This window comes from Lagopus muta, chromosome 14, assembly GCF_023343835.1.
Source record: "Lagopus muta isolate bLagMut1 chromosome 14, bLagMut1 primary, whole genome shotgun sequence".
Classification (NCBI taxonomy): Eukaryota; Metazoa; Chordata; class Aves; order Galliformes; family Phasianidae; genus Lagopus; species Lagopus muta.
This window is the reverse complement of record NC_064446.1, coordinates 573,221-589,621: the sequence shown is the minus strand read 5'-3', so window position 1 is coordinate 589,621 and position 16,401 is coordinate 573,221. Positions and strand designations below refer to the sequence as shown.

The 16,401-nt window shown below is 49.5% G+C and overlaps 1 protein-coding gene across 2 annotated transcripts in view; it reads left to right on the top strand.

The window, feature by feature from the left end:
- Nucleotides 1-15,796, top strand: part of PSD2 (pleckstrin and Sec7 domain containing 2) — a 72,690-nt gene extending 56,894 nt beyond the window's left edge. For both annotated transcript variants that reach the window (XM_048960804.1, XM_048960805.1), the window contains exons 11-16: nt 2,026-2,216; nt 3,347-3,417; nt 10,306-10,463; nt 11,434-11,578; nt 12,428-12,571; nt 14,066-15,796. In XM_048960804.1, coding sequence (XP_048816761.1) covers nt 2,026-2,216; nt 3,347-3,417; nt 10,306-10,463; nt 11,434-11,578; nt 12,428-12,571; nt 14,066-14,272 — 916 coding nt within the window. In that variant the 3' untranslated portion in view covers nt 14,273-15,796. The remainder of the gene's footprint in view (nt 1-2,025; nt 2,217-3,346; nt 3,418-10,305; nt 10,464-11,433; nt 11,579-12,427; nt 12,572-14,065) is intronic.
- The last annotated feature ends 605 nt before the right edge of the window (nt 15,797-16,401 follow it).

Here is a 16,401-nt window from a genome sequence, read left to right as displayed (position 1 = left end):
CACCGAACGGGACCTTCTGTGCCGTTTTATCCACTGCCCGACGTTCACCTGGAGAAGTGCCTGGAGGCGGCTCGCTTCTCCCTCCCTCTGAATGCCTGGGCAGAACTTTGTCCCACAGGACCCCTGGGCGGGGTGTCCCCGCGGGGCCGGCTCGAGTAGCGCTGTGACAACAATCTTAGGGCGAATCTGTGAGCAGAGCCCCGGAGCCGGCTCCGCAGCGGCGACGCAGGCCCGCTCGGCGGGCGGCCGCGGTCAGCAGAGGGAGCCCCGCCGCTCCGCCCGGCCGCGCCGTGCGGGACTGCAGCGGGCGCTGCGGGCAGCGCTCAGCCAGCGGCCCGGCCTGCCGGAGGGACGCCAGGATGCTGCTGGACGGCAGCGCCCGGCCCGACGGTGCCTCGCTCCCTCTGCCGCCGCTTTGTGGCCGTCTGGGCGGTGAAGCATCCCTGCCTACGACGCCCAGCCATGTGCTGTAGGCGCTCGCGTCCCAGGTAGTGGGATATAGAATCGCACAACGGCTTGGGTTGGAAGGAACCCCGAGGGCCATCGAGTTCCAACCCCCCGCTGCAGGCAGGGCCACCAACCTGCACGTTTAATACCAGCCCAGGGCCCCATCCAACCTGGCCTTGACACCTCCACGGATGGACGGGGCATCCACAGCCCTGTGTGCAGCTGTGCAATCCAAACCTTCCCTTCTTGAGCTTAAAACCATTCCCCCCTGTCCTATCGCTGTCCACCCGAGTAGAAAGTTGATTCCCCTCCTGTTTATAATCCCCTTTAAAATACTGGAAGGCTGCAATGAGGTCTCCTCACAGCCTTCTCTTCTCCAGGTGAACGAGCCCAGCTCCCTCTGCCTGACTTCATAGGAGAGATGCTCAGCCCCCTGCTCATCTTTGTGGCTCCTCTGGACCCTCTCCAACAGCTCTCTGTCTTTCTTGTACTGGGGGCTCCAGACCTGGACACAGTACTCCAGATGGGGCCTCACAAGAGGAGAGTAGAGGGGGACGATCACCTCTCTGTCCCTCCTGCCACCCTTCTTCTGGTGGAGCCCAGGATATCGCTGGCCTTCCAAGCTTCAAGGGAGCACTGCTGGCTTATGTTCCGTTTTTCATCCACCAGGACCCCCAGGTCCTTGCTCGCACATTTGAGGTTTGATCCCAACCCGATCTAACCTGATTTAATCTAGTCAGGACATTTAGATGCCACCGTGTGTGACACAAGGCAGAAACTCCCTGTTCGCTGTCCTCCTTAATGTCCGGGAACGCTGGGGAAATACCATTTCCCATACAGGTTCTAGTTTCTATGTGCTACTTTAAATTTTACTTCAAATAGGAAGAAGCAAGCTTGGAGGAGTCACTGAGTGTTTCCCTGAGCTGCCCAACCCTTGCTGTCCAGAATCCAGGAGTAGGAGATGTGCGAGGACAGGTTTTCATGGAAATCACCAGCATTTCTTGAAGTCTCCCGGCCACAAATGGAGATGGATGCATAGCCTATTCTAGAGTTTGTAGTTGTTTGACCAAGTGCCCCATCTCCCTAATATCTGTGGAGCTTTTGTGCCTCAGAGATGCAGAAAACATTCCTCCTTTGGTATCTAGGAGGCCCCAGCAACTGTCTCACAAGGAGAAGCTGATAAACCCCTGTCGTACCTGGTCTTCAGCAAAAGACCTCCCAAAGCTGTGAATGTGAGGCTGGGAGTAGGGGACTCTCCCTGTGAAAGGCACAGAGTGCTCAGCAGTGCAGTGTCTGCGGACTCCTGCTGTTCAGACAGGCACTTAACCCTTTAGCATTTTCAGTAACCTAACAGTGGGAGCTCTGGGACAGTCACCTGCCACTCACACTCCTCCCCGTTCTATGTAGATCATCACCATTGGCACACTTGGTGTGTTACAGTCCCTGGGTCTCCTTTCCTTTTCTTTTTTGGCTAGTCTTATAATAAATTAACTCTCTGTAAGACCAAAGCAGATAGGGCACACTGTGACCCAATCCATGTGTCCTCCACTCAATGTCTTCTTTGAATTTGTTTCCAAGTGATGAGGACGAGTTGAGGAAATCGCTCTCGGAGCTGGTAGACGACAAATTTGGAGCCAGTGCAAAGAAAGTGACAAGGATTGTTGACAGCAGCAACCCCTTCCTGGACATCCCCCAAGCGCTGAATGCAGTCACCTACAAGCACGGTGTCCTCACGCGCAAAACCCATGCAGACATGGATGGGAAGAGAAGTATGTGTTAATGGGACAGGAGACGTGCCCCAGGCAGTCACAAAGCCTTGCCCTAGCCTTCTCCCTGGCTCTCCCACCGGAGCGGCATTTTCTCACTATCTCCCAGGGAGCACAAAAGAGACCCGCAGATGCATAAGCACCAGTGCACAGGGCAAGGAGGGTGTTTTGAGGCATTCTCACTGCCAAGGACACTAGCAGTGCCTGTCCCACACAGATAGACCTGGTCTTCCATCCTGTTCATGGGCATAACCCCAAACCCTACACTCTGAGCAACAGGCAAGGCTAGTTCACAAGATCTGTCCCCCCAGGCTGACTCTGGGGACAATCTGGTCTTCAAAGTTTTGGTCCTGTCTATATGCTGCCATGTATGCAGGCTGCTGGGCAACAAGTTGCTTCATAGCTCTGCTGTCAGTATTCTGTATTACAGGAAAACTAAATGGAATTATATTTGGGAACTGTTAATGAGCAGTGATTAATGAAATTAAATCTTGGATGACTACTTTTGCTGATACAGATGCCCCACTCATTGCAGCCAATTGAAACCTTGAGTAGAGAGGATTGCCACCAAAGGCCTCCCTTGCTTCCAGCACTTTCCTAGTAGCCCATGCCTGGAGGACCAGCTCTCTTGTGATGTAGTCAGGCCCATCTTCCACCCCTCTCCAGTTTTCAGCAAGCTTTTTTTCACCGAGTCCATCAAGGCTGTGGGTGGTAAAGTTCCCTCCTCAGTGGAGAGAAGCTGTTTTAGCCAGGGTATGTCTGCCTAACTCATCTGAACCAGAGAAGTCAGGGAATGTCTCTGCTCCTCAAACATATCGTCCAAAGAACAGGAACCTGGATTTGGAGGAGCAGAGACTTCCTGTACATGTCCACTGGTAGCTCTGTACCAGCTCATCTCTGGTTTTGAGCTGCTTGTGTTCTCACTGGGAGATTTCATCTCCCAAGCCACGTCTCTCAAACTGACATCTCCCTGCAGACAAACGATTCATAAACAGTAGCTTGGAGGTGTATGAGATGTGGGCATAAATGCATGCCTCTGGTGGTCAGGAAAGGGTTGGTTTTGCAAAAACATGTGAAAGTCAAGCAGTGCTGTCAGAAGCAGATGTGTATAATTAGATATTCATTTTTTTTAGCTCCCAGAGGAAGAAGAGGTTGGAAGAAATTCTATGCTGTGCTTAAAGGGACCATCCTTTATTTACAAAAGGTAACTGTGGTGGACTATCCCATTTGCTGTTTCATGCTGTCTCCAAAGCAGTCATTCTTTAGGAAGCCCATACATGCGAGTAGAGGTGAATCTATGTCGTAATGCATGGACATAAGCAGAACTCCTCCACAGACCGGTATATAGAACTGGAGAATGCCATCATCTTTGATGGTGGTGTTCACACTGATGGTGCCATTCACAGCCTTAAAGTGAGTCGTATAGAGGAAATACGAAAGAGGAAATATAGAGGCTGGACTTGTGCAGATGTATAAGCAAGACATGTAAGTAAGCAGAGGATGCTGAGGAGTAGAACATAAATGGAATAGATGCAATAGGATGGAATTCAGGGAATTGAAGAGGCAGGCTGTCAGACCAATATTGTCCTGATTATTGTTCTGTTTGTTGGAATAGATCTGAGCATAATTATCTCTCATGAGTCTGATGTGAACATCTCCCTGCTTAAAGCTTTTTGTCTTTGATTGGCTGCAAAGTGACACTTCCTGCACTCTGTTCCATAGAGTTTTCTCCAGCTCCCCAGTTCCATTGCCACCTTGAGTATAAAGACAGGGTCCTCATGGGAAGCAGAGTCACCATGGAAGACCATTCCTGCATGCTATGGCATTCACCTCTCTGTCTTTGAAGGATGCTAGGAGGATTCCCATGGGTAGTCTTTCCTGTGGGAATATATAAGGAGCCTGGATAAGGCCTCACCTGAATGTTAGTGAGAGCCAGCCAGGGATGCCAAATGTGTTCATCACAAAGCTGCATAACCCACTGAACTAGGTCTGAACTACTTCAGTTGCAAGAGCAGTGAAGTAACCCACTGAACTCACCTTGCTGAAACAGCACTCCCTGTGGGTAGATGTTCCTACGTATTGCAGTATTATCTCCAAAGCAATAAGAATAAACAAACACTGGATTATATAAGAGGCAGAAAGATCCTCAGGGCAGCACGGAATTATGACTCAGAGCTCCTAGCACACCCCAATGTTTCTCGTGTTTTGCCAGATCCTATGGCACATGTCACAAAGCCAATGGAAATCTGGCAGCAGCTAATTGTAATTTGCTATGTGGTATTTGAACAGCCTGTCACTCTGTCCTGCAGCTGAGGGAAGCTGCAGCGCACAAAACTTTTTCCAGCACTCTAAGCTTGGCCAACTTCAAGTCAGTGGCCGTCTTCTTACGGCCCAGAATTAGTGCACGTGTGTGTGGAGTCCAGTGAAGGGATCCTCATGCTGACTGTGGATTACACACAAGGGTTTATCTAGAACAAAGCTGCAAGCACCTTTTGATTTTTTTGACAGTTTTTCTGAGAAAAAACAACAAACCTGCTGTTCTATCAGTATCACAGGAAGTAGTTGGATTTAAATGAATTTGGAGATCTTTTCAGTGTTTATAAATATCTAAAGGGTGGGAATCATGTGGATGGGGCCAGGCTCTTTTCAGTGCTGTCCAGCAAGGCACAAAGGGCAACAGGCACAAACTGAAGCCCAGGAAGTTCCGTCTAAACACGAGAAAGAACTTCTTTACTTTGGGTGACAGAGCAAAAGAACAAACTTCTCACAGAGGTGGTGGAGTCTCCTCTGGATATATTCCAAACCCACCTGGACATTTTCCTGTGTAACCTGCTGTAGGGAAGTGGTTCAGCAGGGGAGTTGGACTCAGTGAGCAGCAGAGGTCCTTTCCCATACCTACGATTCTGGGATTCAGTAATTTTTCACCAATCACTTTTAGGTCGTATCTCTTGGGATGAGTCTATTGAGGGAGCATACATTTTGAATGGAATACACTGTCAGGATACAATTTTCTTGCCAGTCTGGAACAAAATCTAGTTTGCTGAAGATTCTCTGACTGTTAGGACAACACTAGAAGAAGCCATGAGACAGAGTGTCATTGCTGCTGGTGGCGTGGGGGATTGGCTTTTGCTTTCTGTACATGGCTGGTGGTTGTCCAGACTGCTTCACTAACACAGCTTGTTTTGTTAGTGTTAGGAGTTTACCATTTAAAAAGAGAGTGAGGATGAGATACACAGAGGTAAACGGCTGTTAGAAGGCTAATGTGTTTATCTTGGTGACCTTCAGGAGAAAATGGTTAAAAGACTGAGTGCTTTCTTTACCAGGAAGGGCTGAAGAAGCAAAACATGTCCCAAGGAAACCGCATAAGGAACAATAAAAAATTAATCTGAAGAAAATTTCAGCAAAGAATTTGAGCAAGGAGAGATTTCTTACTCGTGAGCTGCTGTTAGACTGCATATGGACCTCCTAAAAGGACTCCCCGGGCTGGGTTTGGCTGTAGACACAATATCCACTGGGCTTTGCAGAGGGAGGACAAAAAGATGAGGCCACAAAGACTAAGTCCTTGCACTGCAACTTCGGAGCATTTTTAGAATCACAACAGAGTGCTGTAAACTTCAACGCACACTGTTGATTCCTAGTACAATTTCTTGCCTATGGGTAGTTTGCAGAGTTGCACAATACAGGAAGGAAACTGGGTGCTTGACTCCTAAGCTCTCAGTGGAAGATGCCTGTAGATAAACATAAGATAGAACCTGGCTCAAGCACAAATCTCTCAGAAGAGATTTTCAAAACAGAGGAGAACTCACCTGCTCCCAGACACATGGGACTTGGTTCAGGCTCTTCCAACGTTTTGCTCATGCTGAACCAAAGATCTCATCTTCAATAGGAAGCTCTCAGAAGGCAATGCAGGTAAGTCTTGAGGAACAAGCTGGCTAGAAGGGAGGCACAGAGAGAGGAGAGTGGGAAGAACGGAGAGTGAAAGAGAGGGCTTGGGGAGATAGACACATAGAAGGAGGGAACAGAAAGATGCAGAGAGAGTGGGCATAAGGTAGGCCAAGAAGTGGTGGATGAGTAGAAAGCAGTCTGTTAGAAGCAGTTCAGGCATCAGCCACAAACTTGCTGATGTAAAGATGTGGCATGTCATTGACTCGCCAGTGTTAATTTCTGGGTTAGCGTGTTCTAGCACAGCCTGCTGAAGCAATTGCTTGATTCCCTAAAGGGATGCAGCAGAGACTTGAGGAAGAAATGCAGGCTTGTGAGTAGGGCGCACCTCTCTTGCACTCTAATCCACAGTGAGCATTGATTCACTCTATGGCCTTTGGCAACTTACTTCAGCTCTGTGAAATGGCGATAATAGCCTTTAATCAGCACAGGTAGAGGAGTGTTGAGAGGAATGCAGAGGGTGCTTTTTGTGTGGAAGTACTGGAAAGGCTCTGGGTCCCAGCGCTTCCCACCATGGGGCAGTTCCCAGTGCTGCGCCGGGCTGCAGATACGTTCCATGCAGACAGGCCTTGCTTGGAGTGCCGTGTTCCTGGCCAGACTGAACAGGGCTTAGCTTTCCTCATTGGATACAGTGCATGCCAGCTGAAGAAAAGGAGGAAAACCTCTTGCGAGCTGTAGGGTAAAATCCCTGTAGCTCCATGCCCATATTCAGTCACTGCCATTCAGATGGCAGGGCAGCAGAATCGACGGTGGGCTTTCACCCATCCAGGTGTCCTACGAACACACGTGCAAGAGAGAGATGCCCTTTCTTGAAGAAAACTAACAGCAAGCTTCTACAAGCTGTGTCTCACTGCTCATGAGAGGGGGCAGCAGTGGAGAGACTGAACAAAGGCCATCGTGGAGCACTCCTATAGCAGAAAGTACGTCCAGGCAAGGGATGGTTGTGCATGTTCATGCAGAGCCTTTTATGCAGGAGGGACAGGTGAATGGGGAGTCTGTCTACATCATCAGCACTGAAGTTGAAAGCGAATGAAAAGATTTTTGAGGGGCTGTGAAATCCCTCACACCCACACGTGGGCTCAGTCCCGGCAGAAGATGTCCCCAAAGCATTCTGAAGGTGGGATGACACTCAGCATCCCCCAGGCAGAGCAGATCGCACCTTGCCTGCTGCCCCATGACAAGTGCTTATATGAACAATGCAGGACACAGAAGGCATAAATTCAACAGCACTGTGGTACCACACTGATCTCTCTGCCTGAAAATATGTGGAAAAATAGCACCATAATTGGAAAAGATGAGAGTAAAACTAGTGTATGACAGCAGGGAGAAAACATTGCCTGCAGTTCCTCCAAACATGGCAGGACATTGTTTATGTTTTAGTATATATCGATTTTCTTTGAAATTTAAGCCAGAATTCTTTCATTGGAAGCAACCATGTTACACTTAGGTTTTTGGACATTCCTTCAGCAGCATTTGCTTAAACACAAGCTTCCATTTCCATCAAAACTCAGGAAGATACTGAGGTAAGATGCAGAGAAGACTCTGGAGGCTTCAAAGCAGAACTCACCCACTTTGTTGGAGGGCAGTGGAATTATTCTGGCAGGGAGGCTGCACAGCAGTGTAAGTGCTGGGCACTGTGAAGGCTCCTGCTGACCACGTGGCATCACACAACCTTGGAGCTGCTTGTGGAGAATGCAGACATGGATCTCCCTGCCTCAGCAGCAGTACATATCTTGCTGAACTCTGCAGCACAGGCATTGAAATGAGCTTCCTGGCATGGCTGGCCTGTGCAGAAGTGAGTCTGCAGCACCATGCACTCCTGCACACCTCGCCACCAGCAGGGAGGCACAAGGCAAAGAACCTGCTTGATTCAACCTGATGCAGATTGCGTGGGCCCAGGTGGTAGAAAAGATCTGGCTTTTCATTACACATCTACTGATCCCCATCAGCCTGGTGTCGGTAGAGGCAGCAACTGGTTTAGGGTAAAGATCTGTGTTAGTCAGACCAGCCTGTAGCTCTGGCAGTTTCTTGTTGCGTGCTGTTAAGCCCAGCTACTCATACCATGTTTTCAGAAAGCTTATCCTGAAATAAGAGATCATGGCACTCCCAGTCTCTTTTTCTTCAGATCCCAGGAGTTTCAGCTTTGAAAAAGCATCTAGACTTGAATGTGTCTCTGTAGCATGGCAGTATGATCTCCCTCGTGCACCTATTTGCTGACAGGTGAACTAACGTATCACAGAATCACAGAATATCAGAGATTGGAAGGGACCTTGAAAGATCATCTAGTTCAGTCCCCCTGCTGGAGCAGGAACATTTAGATCAGGTCACACAGGTCCTCCTAAGTCAAAGTATTTGTTTATCTTCCCTTAACGTCTCACTGCCCAATCCTCACTGCCCACTGCTACTGAAACCCTCAGTGTGACTCCTGCAATCAGCTCTGCCAAACTTAGACATAGAGCTGTGGCTTGCATTTCTGAGGAGCTCCAAAGCAAGTAACACTACAGTAGCACACTGCAGAAAGATTGTCTGTACCGTCCTTGGTGCAGCCCTTCTGAATGTCACACGGAACACAGGGAGCCTGCAGCACCCACTTCTTCCTGTGCTGGAGAGCTATGGCTTCTCTTTGTGGTTCGCCCTCAAAAAGGCAGTTACCTGAGGCAGGAACCTGTGCCAGATTTTTCTGGGCCCTTTGTGCCATAGCATTTCTGTGCACAAAGCCAAGCATCATGCACAGTACAGCAGCCACCCTTCTAGTAGGGATGATTGCTCCAGAAAAGAAGGGAGGGAAAGACTTCAGAAGCCTGTTTCCCATCAGGAGCAAGGCTCTGGGGAGGCACATCCATGGGCTAGGGTGTGCTGGACCCTTGTGCTCTAAAGAGCTGCAGAGGGGAAACTAATGTGACCCAGCACCAAAGAACATCCTTACTGGCTGGGCTTGGCAACATCACGCAATGCTGTAAGTTTGCACTGTAGATAGGCCCTTCCAGAGATACCCTGCCCTGGTCTGGGCTCTGACACGGTCATTTCACAGCAGATTAAGTAGCCATCCAAAAAGGCAGTTCTGCCCACAGTTCTGTGTGGCAGCACAGCCATACAACCACATCATGAGGCTGGTCAGAGTCAGGGAGCACAGACCTGCAGTTCTCACCAACCAGAGCTGAGTGTTTGGGGGAGGTTAATTATGGTCAGGTGTTCTCACATCCACTTGTTCATCCTTCCATCCATCTACCCACCCATCCACCCATCCTTCCACCCATCCATCCACCCATCCACCCACCCACCCATCCATCCATCCATCCATCCATCCATCCATCCATCCATCCATCCATCCATCCATCCATCCATCCATCCACCCATCCATCATCTTGCCTCACTAGTGGACCAGATGTTGAGCCAGTGAGGGGCAGAGTGAGAGGGATTTTTTTTTTTACTTCTCTAAGTAGCTGCATCTCCATCACTGGGAAAGCAAAGGGAGAGCACAGGGTTGGCTACACTCTTCTTTTTCCTAAAAAGTGCCATGCCCGGATTTTCAGTATTGTTTTCTGTATGTTCATAAATGTATACACATGTAGTTACTTCTGTACTCCCTGGTTGTGTGAAATTATCCTCCAAAGGGGAAAGTACAGCAAGAATACAGGGAGCACCATTACAGTTTATGAGTGTCTGTGTAACTAATTACATGAAAGAGCGTGCCAAAGTGTCGCACACACGTGCCAAAGTGTCACACACACTCGAGGGAGGCCGAGTACGGACCAAGCATGCTCGGTCTGCCAAGTGCCCATGAAGCCCTCTGCGGGCTTGAAGCTGCACCTCGGCATGTGCTGTGCACAGAAGGTGAAACTCTGCAGAAGCCAGCCTGTCTCATGTCTTCCCCCAAAGCCTCAGGCATGTGCCGTGTTAGAGAGAACTATCGATAATTATGTTTAAAACTTTCATCTCCTTCTTCACATCTTCCCAGTGAACTTAATGATGGAAGAAGTTGCCAGATGTTAATTATTATCATTATCAGCTCCTAGCATTTACTGTACAAAGCAGTGCTTTTCCTGGTCTCGGTACTCTGTGATTACAGCACACAGAGAAAGGCAGGTTCATTAAAGTAGCCCACAAATGTTAGCACAGTCATTATCCAATTAACGTTCCTTCTTCGCAGGATGAATACAAACCTGACAAAGACCTCTCTGAAGTGGATCTGAAAAATGCCATCCGTGTGCACCACGCCTTAGCCACAAAAGCCTCTGACTACAGCAAGAAGTCCAATGTGCTCAAGCTGAAGACAGCCGACTGGAGAGTCTTCCTCTTCCAGGCTCCGTAAGTACAGCTCCAGCTGCCAGCACGGCCTCTCCCGCGCTGCGCCGTCAGCTCACACATGGGGGCAGGGCACGACGGAGGTGAAGGGCTGAGGAGGGACGTGACTTCCTCTCCCGTTTCAAAATGTGCTTTAAATACCACCCAAAAGTGACACGCCAGTGCTAGCTGTGGGGTGCCCACGCAGAGCTGACCTTGCCAAACTGCAAGCAGCTGGGACTGCAGCTGCCGGCCAGCCTGAAACCACCGCTGGGCCTCCAGACGCTGCCCCGCTGTCTGCAGTGTGGGTGCGTCCTCACTGCAGCTCTCCCGATTGATGTGTGCTGTCGGTCTGCAGAAAGGAGAAAATCCACAAGGTACGATGAACCAAGGAGCTGACAGTTCTCATCGGCCTCTGATGGGAAAAGTGCTAAAGATCATTAACGAACTCCTCAGCCAAGCCATTTCTTCTTCTTTCCTTAGTCTGTTACAGAGGAAAGCTGCTTTATTAAGAAGTGTCAGGTGTGGTTGAGTTGTCTCCTGCTTGATGCTTCCGTTGCCGCCAGCTGCCATCAGGGAGCTTGGCTTGAAGCTGGGGTGGGGCATTGGCGTCAGGGTACAGCTACGGCATCTGGATTTCTGCAGGGAAAGCCCACCTGAAGCCTGCTGGGAGCACTGCTAAACTGGTCTGATGAGAAACCCTGGCCTGGGTCCCATGAGCTTTCAGGGGACCTCTGCTGTGTGGCTCCAAAGAGTGAAACGCCCACCAGCCACCAGCCCCTGCCCAGCTCCTATAACTGGAGCTGCCAAGGAGGGCAGGACTCTCAGGGACAGCCCTGCAGAACAGCCAGTTAGCCAGTGTGTTCCCCTTCACAAGGTGACAGCCCAGGAATGGATGCAAAGCAAGGGCAAAGGTGGCTCCAGGGCTGTCTGGAGCCAGTCCTGGTTAGGAGCACTTAGAGACTGCCTTCTCTTCTCATCTCCTTTGTAACAGAAGTAAGGAAGAAATGCTCTCCTGGATCCTGCGAATCAACCTTGTTGCTGCCATTTTCTCTGCCCCAGCCTTCCCAGCTGCAATCTGCTCCATGAAGAAGTTCTGCCGCCCACTTCTGCCTTCGTCCATGACCAAGCTGTGTCAGGTAAAGTGTGAGAGGAGCTGCAATGCAATGCCTGGTGCTCAGGCATAAGCACACAGCTCAAGCTGAGCACATCTGCAGCTCCTCCAACTCTGCCTGGTTGATGCGTGCAGGTGCTCAAAGCAGCACACACTGTCTACAGGGCAGGAGCAGGCAAGTAGAGTGGGTGATTTGGACAAACCATGGTGAATTTTGGTGTGTGGATGATGCTTCCTTTGCAGTGAACATAAATGATCACTATGCACACACACTCACCTGTACGGTTGTTGGTCTTGTTTATTGCTTGCTGTCCAGCACATCACAGCAGCTTTCTGTTGAGCAGGGTTGAACCAACAGGTGCTGCTGAATCCAGCAGGCCCTGTTCTTTCATAACATGGCACCCAGAGGTGGCAGCCTGTTCTTTCTCAGGCTGGAAAGCTACAGAGCCTAAGAGTCCCTCTGATGGGGAAGGTTTGCTGGGTTTGGGGCACAGCACAGCAGAGCATGGCTCTGTTAGCCAAGTGCAGTGGGCAGCTGACACCTGAAGAGCACCTCTTGTTTGCAGTGTCTGGGGAGCACCGAACATTCCAAGCAGGGGGGACACACTGCCCAGATGCACAGGCTCTGAAGGCACTGCCTGCATATTGAAGGATGCAGAGATTTCATGTTTGTGATGTCCAGGTGCTGGCACATGAGTTTTGATCTTCCTCAGGTACCTGTGCTTCAGCTGCTCGTTACCAGATGAATTTACAAATACGCTGCGTGCCCTGGGCTGCATCCTTCAGGGCGTACATCCTTGCAGACACAGGTCCCACACCAACAGGCAGGTGGTGCACTCCTACATTTTAATACCTGACATGCTTCTCTTGGCAGGAGGAACAGCTGAGGTCTCATGAAAATAAAATGAAGCAGATTGCAGACGAATTAGCGGAGCATAAATCACATCCTGTAGAGAAGAGCCTCAAGTCAAAAGAGGCTGAAGAGTACAGGCTCAAAGAACATTACCTAATTTTTGAGGTAAAGGAACTTTCATCTTTTCTGTGAAAAATGATATCTTGGCTGACTGAGGAGAACTGAGAACTCTGGAGTGGGTGCTGTGAGCCAGGGGGAGTGAGAGGAGAGGACTCAGGGGCTGGATGCGTGCTGTGTGACAGTGATAAGCCTCACCGTTTTCCTTTAAATCTAAAAAAAGAATGAACAGACATTGCCTCTGTGATTTCTAACCTGAGGAGGGGAAAACTGATGAGAGAAATGAAATCTTCCTTTATTGTGATGGAACTTGAAATTTCCTCAGGTCCTAAATAAGGGAGTAATTCAATCCTCAGTGTTCCTCAGCCATTTTCAGCAACATAATAAAAAAGCCATGGGAAATGAGTCTTGTTTTGCTGCAGCTGTTTCTGTAAATAAAGCCAAAAGCAGCATTACAGGTGATTACAGAGTTTTTGAGGGTGTATGGAGCTCAGCCTAAATGCTCTGCAAAGCATTTAATGGGAGAAATGGAATCTTTGGTTCCAGACAGAGTTGAGCACAAGATAGGAATCCTGACACAGAGGCACTGGGGAAGGGACTGCTGGAGGCAGGAGTTTAGGCTATTCCCTGCCTTAGCCTGGGCTGAGGGGCATTTTCTGGCCGTCTCTTGAAAATCTGTTGGCCGCACTCCGGGTCTCCACCACCCTCTTGAAGAAAGATCATCTTGTCATCTCCAGCCTGAATCTGCAGTGCCATAGTTTGTGGCCGCTGTGTTTGTGCCAGCCTTCCAGATAGCTGCCTGCAGCCGCCCCATTTTGCAGACATTTTGTTTTCAGTGCCTGCAAAAGGGAAGCCTCCGTCCAAGCTTTTCAGTCTGCAAGAAGCTGGCACTTCCAGAGCGTGATTCATCTCGTCAGTTTCATGAGATGTGCTCTAGAAATGCTTGTTTCCCTGTGGTGACAGAGAAGCGAGTGTAGGCTTCCTTTGAGATATTAGAATAAAGGAGTGGGGTGTTACATAAGTCTGTAAAAAGAGGTCCCATCTAATGTTGGAATAACAGTGTCAGGCAGAGGAGATGCCTGCAACAGCAGAGAGCAATGAGGGCATGACTTAGGAGTGAGGATCACTTTGTGGATGGAAGCAATGTGGGTAGAGGGATTCATACCAACTGAGGGAAGCTCTCCGTGCGCTCAGTGCAGACGTTGTCATGGAGTTCCCAGAAGGGCAGGAAGGAGCGTGGAGACTCTGAATGTCCTGAGGCAGGAAGGAGTGGATCTGTTGTCTGCATCTGCCTCCACTGCACACCTGAAACAATCAGAGCTGCACTCAAGACCTGTCAGAGCAGCAGGAAAGGCTTGCACAGCCATCCCCTTTCTGATCAGCCTTCTCAGGCTTTGCTTGGAGCAGGCATTGTAGGGCAATAGTGGGGTGCTGACAATACAGAATGTGTTTTCCTGCAGTAGCAGGTGGCATTGCCACTGCTTTCCACGCATGGCCTGTCCCTGTTCACAGACTTTCTGTCTGTTCCCTCTCCCCCTGCAGAAGAGCCGCTACGAGACATACATCAACCTGCTGTGCATGAAGATCAAAGTCGGGACAGATGACCTGGAGAGAATTGAAACCAGCTTCTTCAAGGTGGAAGCTGATGACATTGCTTTGCGGAAGACGCATTCCAGCCCTTCTCTGAGCCAAGGGCATATGTCTGTTAGCTGTAAGGTGGAAAAGGACATAATAGAGCAGAACACTTAACAAGGAACGTGCATGCAGGGGGAATGAACCGGCGGTGCTTTGCGCTCCTGGACTAGATCAATGAGCACAATTTTATCTAGGAAATCATACAAACAAAACCATAGAAGTGTATGACACGGTGACTGCTCTAGTGAAAGAAGTCAAAGAAGCTTTAGTTGACACTCCTTGGCAACGCTCTGGCATTTCAGCATCATAGACACTCCATCTCTTCTTTGTCCCCAACAGCACCAGTGGCTTTTCTTCCCCTCTTACCGCAGCCTGCACAATAAAGGGACACGTTTATTCTCCAGGGCCCGGTTGCTTTCTCCCACCAGCCCTCCTTCCTCCTCCCTGGAGTTTCCACCGGTTTATGTCCGCAGTTCCCAGCAGCACAGAAACTCGGCCGACACATCGGGCTCTGTGGCAGCAGCAGTGCTGTGGGAGCAGGGCTCAGAGCAGCGGGAGCGCGTCCCTGCGCCGAGAGCAGCTCGGTGCTCGGCAGGACGCATCACAGCGGGGTCGTTCTGTGAGATAGTCACTGACCACGTGAGAGGCATCTCCAGCACAGCGCGTGGGAAAGGCACCTGCCCACGGCAGGAGAGACCTGAAGTGCCCTCTGTCACCTTATCCTTTTTATATATATATAAATATATATACATATGAATATATATATAAATAGATATATATATATATATAAGGAGACTTTAATGTGGGTTTTTAACCTCAGTGTGCAAGAGAAGTTAAGCTGCCCGGAGAAGACACTGGGGACCATGGAGAGCCTGAACAGTCCATCTGGACATCTGCAAAAATCCAGTAGCCTACATTTGCTTTTGGTTTCTTTTTTTCCTTTTTTTTCCCACTCAGATGGAAATCCCACCTGGCTTTGCTGCAAAACAGCGCTCTCCTGTTCCTGCTTGTTCAGACAGAGTGGCCAAGTGGCTATTGACCGTCCACAGCTTTGGGTTCGAGGCGTGGTGGGAGCCATGCTTCAGGTCCAGCTGAACCTTTGTGTGCAGGAGCAGTTCTGACTGCCCATCAGTGTCGTACTCCATTCTGCGATCCATATGCTATGCTCTTTTCAAGGGGGGCTTGTGTTTCCATTCCTTTCTGCTGCCTGTGGTTCAATGATTTACCGTCGTACTGGAAATGATTCCACTGCATTTCAATGCCACAACTGTCCTCCCACACCTTGTTTATTTATTTTGCTGTTTGGTTTTGTCCTTTATCTCAGATTGCTTTTCTTTCCCCTAGGTGTTAACCAAGCTCCAGTTTTGAAGGATCCTGTAGCTGCTAACTACAGTCATTTATTGTTAATATTTTGCAGCACTGTTTAAACAAAGAAAACAAGATTTATTTGGATCTTCAACAATGGAGAGCCTATGGACTACTGTTTTCCATGATGGCTCTTACTACTAAAAACCTCCACCCAATTTTATCACCTCTTCTTTTATCTCTCCGTTTCTTTGTACAGTTTGGTAGTTTATTTGAAATGATGCACTAAGAATCATGTTAAAAAGAATAACAATAAAGCTGAATCTGTTGGTAAAGAGAATTGGTTTGAAATGTGGTTCCAGTGTGTGCTGGATTGGTCCCAGGCTTTGTGGGTCCTAGATGGCCACATGCACACAGGTCTCCATCAGCTCCTGCAGAGAGGAAGCTGAGCCCCTATGGACAGCACCAGAAAGCAGCAATGCCTTTCTACAAGTGGAGCGTTGCACGTCTGTGCTTTGGATGCTCGTGCTGTGGCTGGATGGCTCAGCAGTGGAGCTGGTGAGGCAGATGGCTGCTCTGGCAACGTTCAGGTAACTCTTCCCCCAGTCTGGCCCATCCCTGGTCTGTCTGTCCCCACACAGCCTGGAAGTTTTGGGGAGGAGAAAGATGCCAACATCTGCACCAGCGGTTGGAGATGCTTTGGATACTGTGCTCATAGGAGCCCTTGCCAACACTGAGCTGTTTCTCCAAGGCATTGCGCTCTTTGCTGTGTTAGACAAGCGCCAGCATCCCTTGTTCTGGAGACCTCCAAGACACTGCTGGTGCTGGAGATGCCTCTGACTCAGTGAGAGCCATGGGGAACTTCAAGCCCAACTCCTGCTCTGCATAATCCCAGGTAATATTTGGTACCTCACCCTGTCCTTTCTGGCCATCCCCTC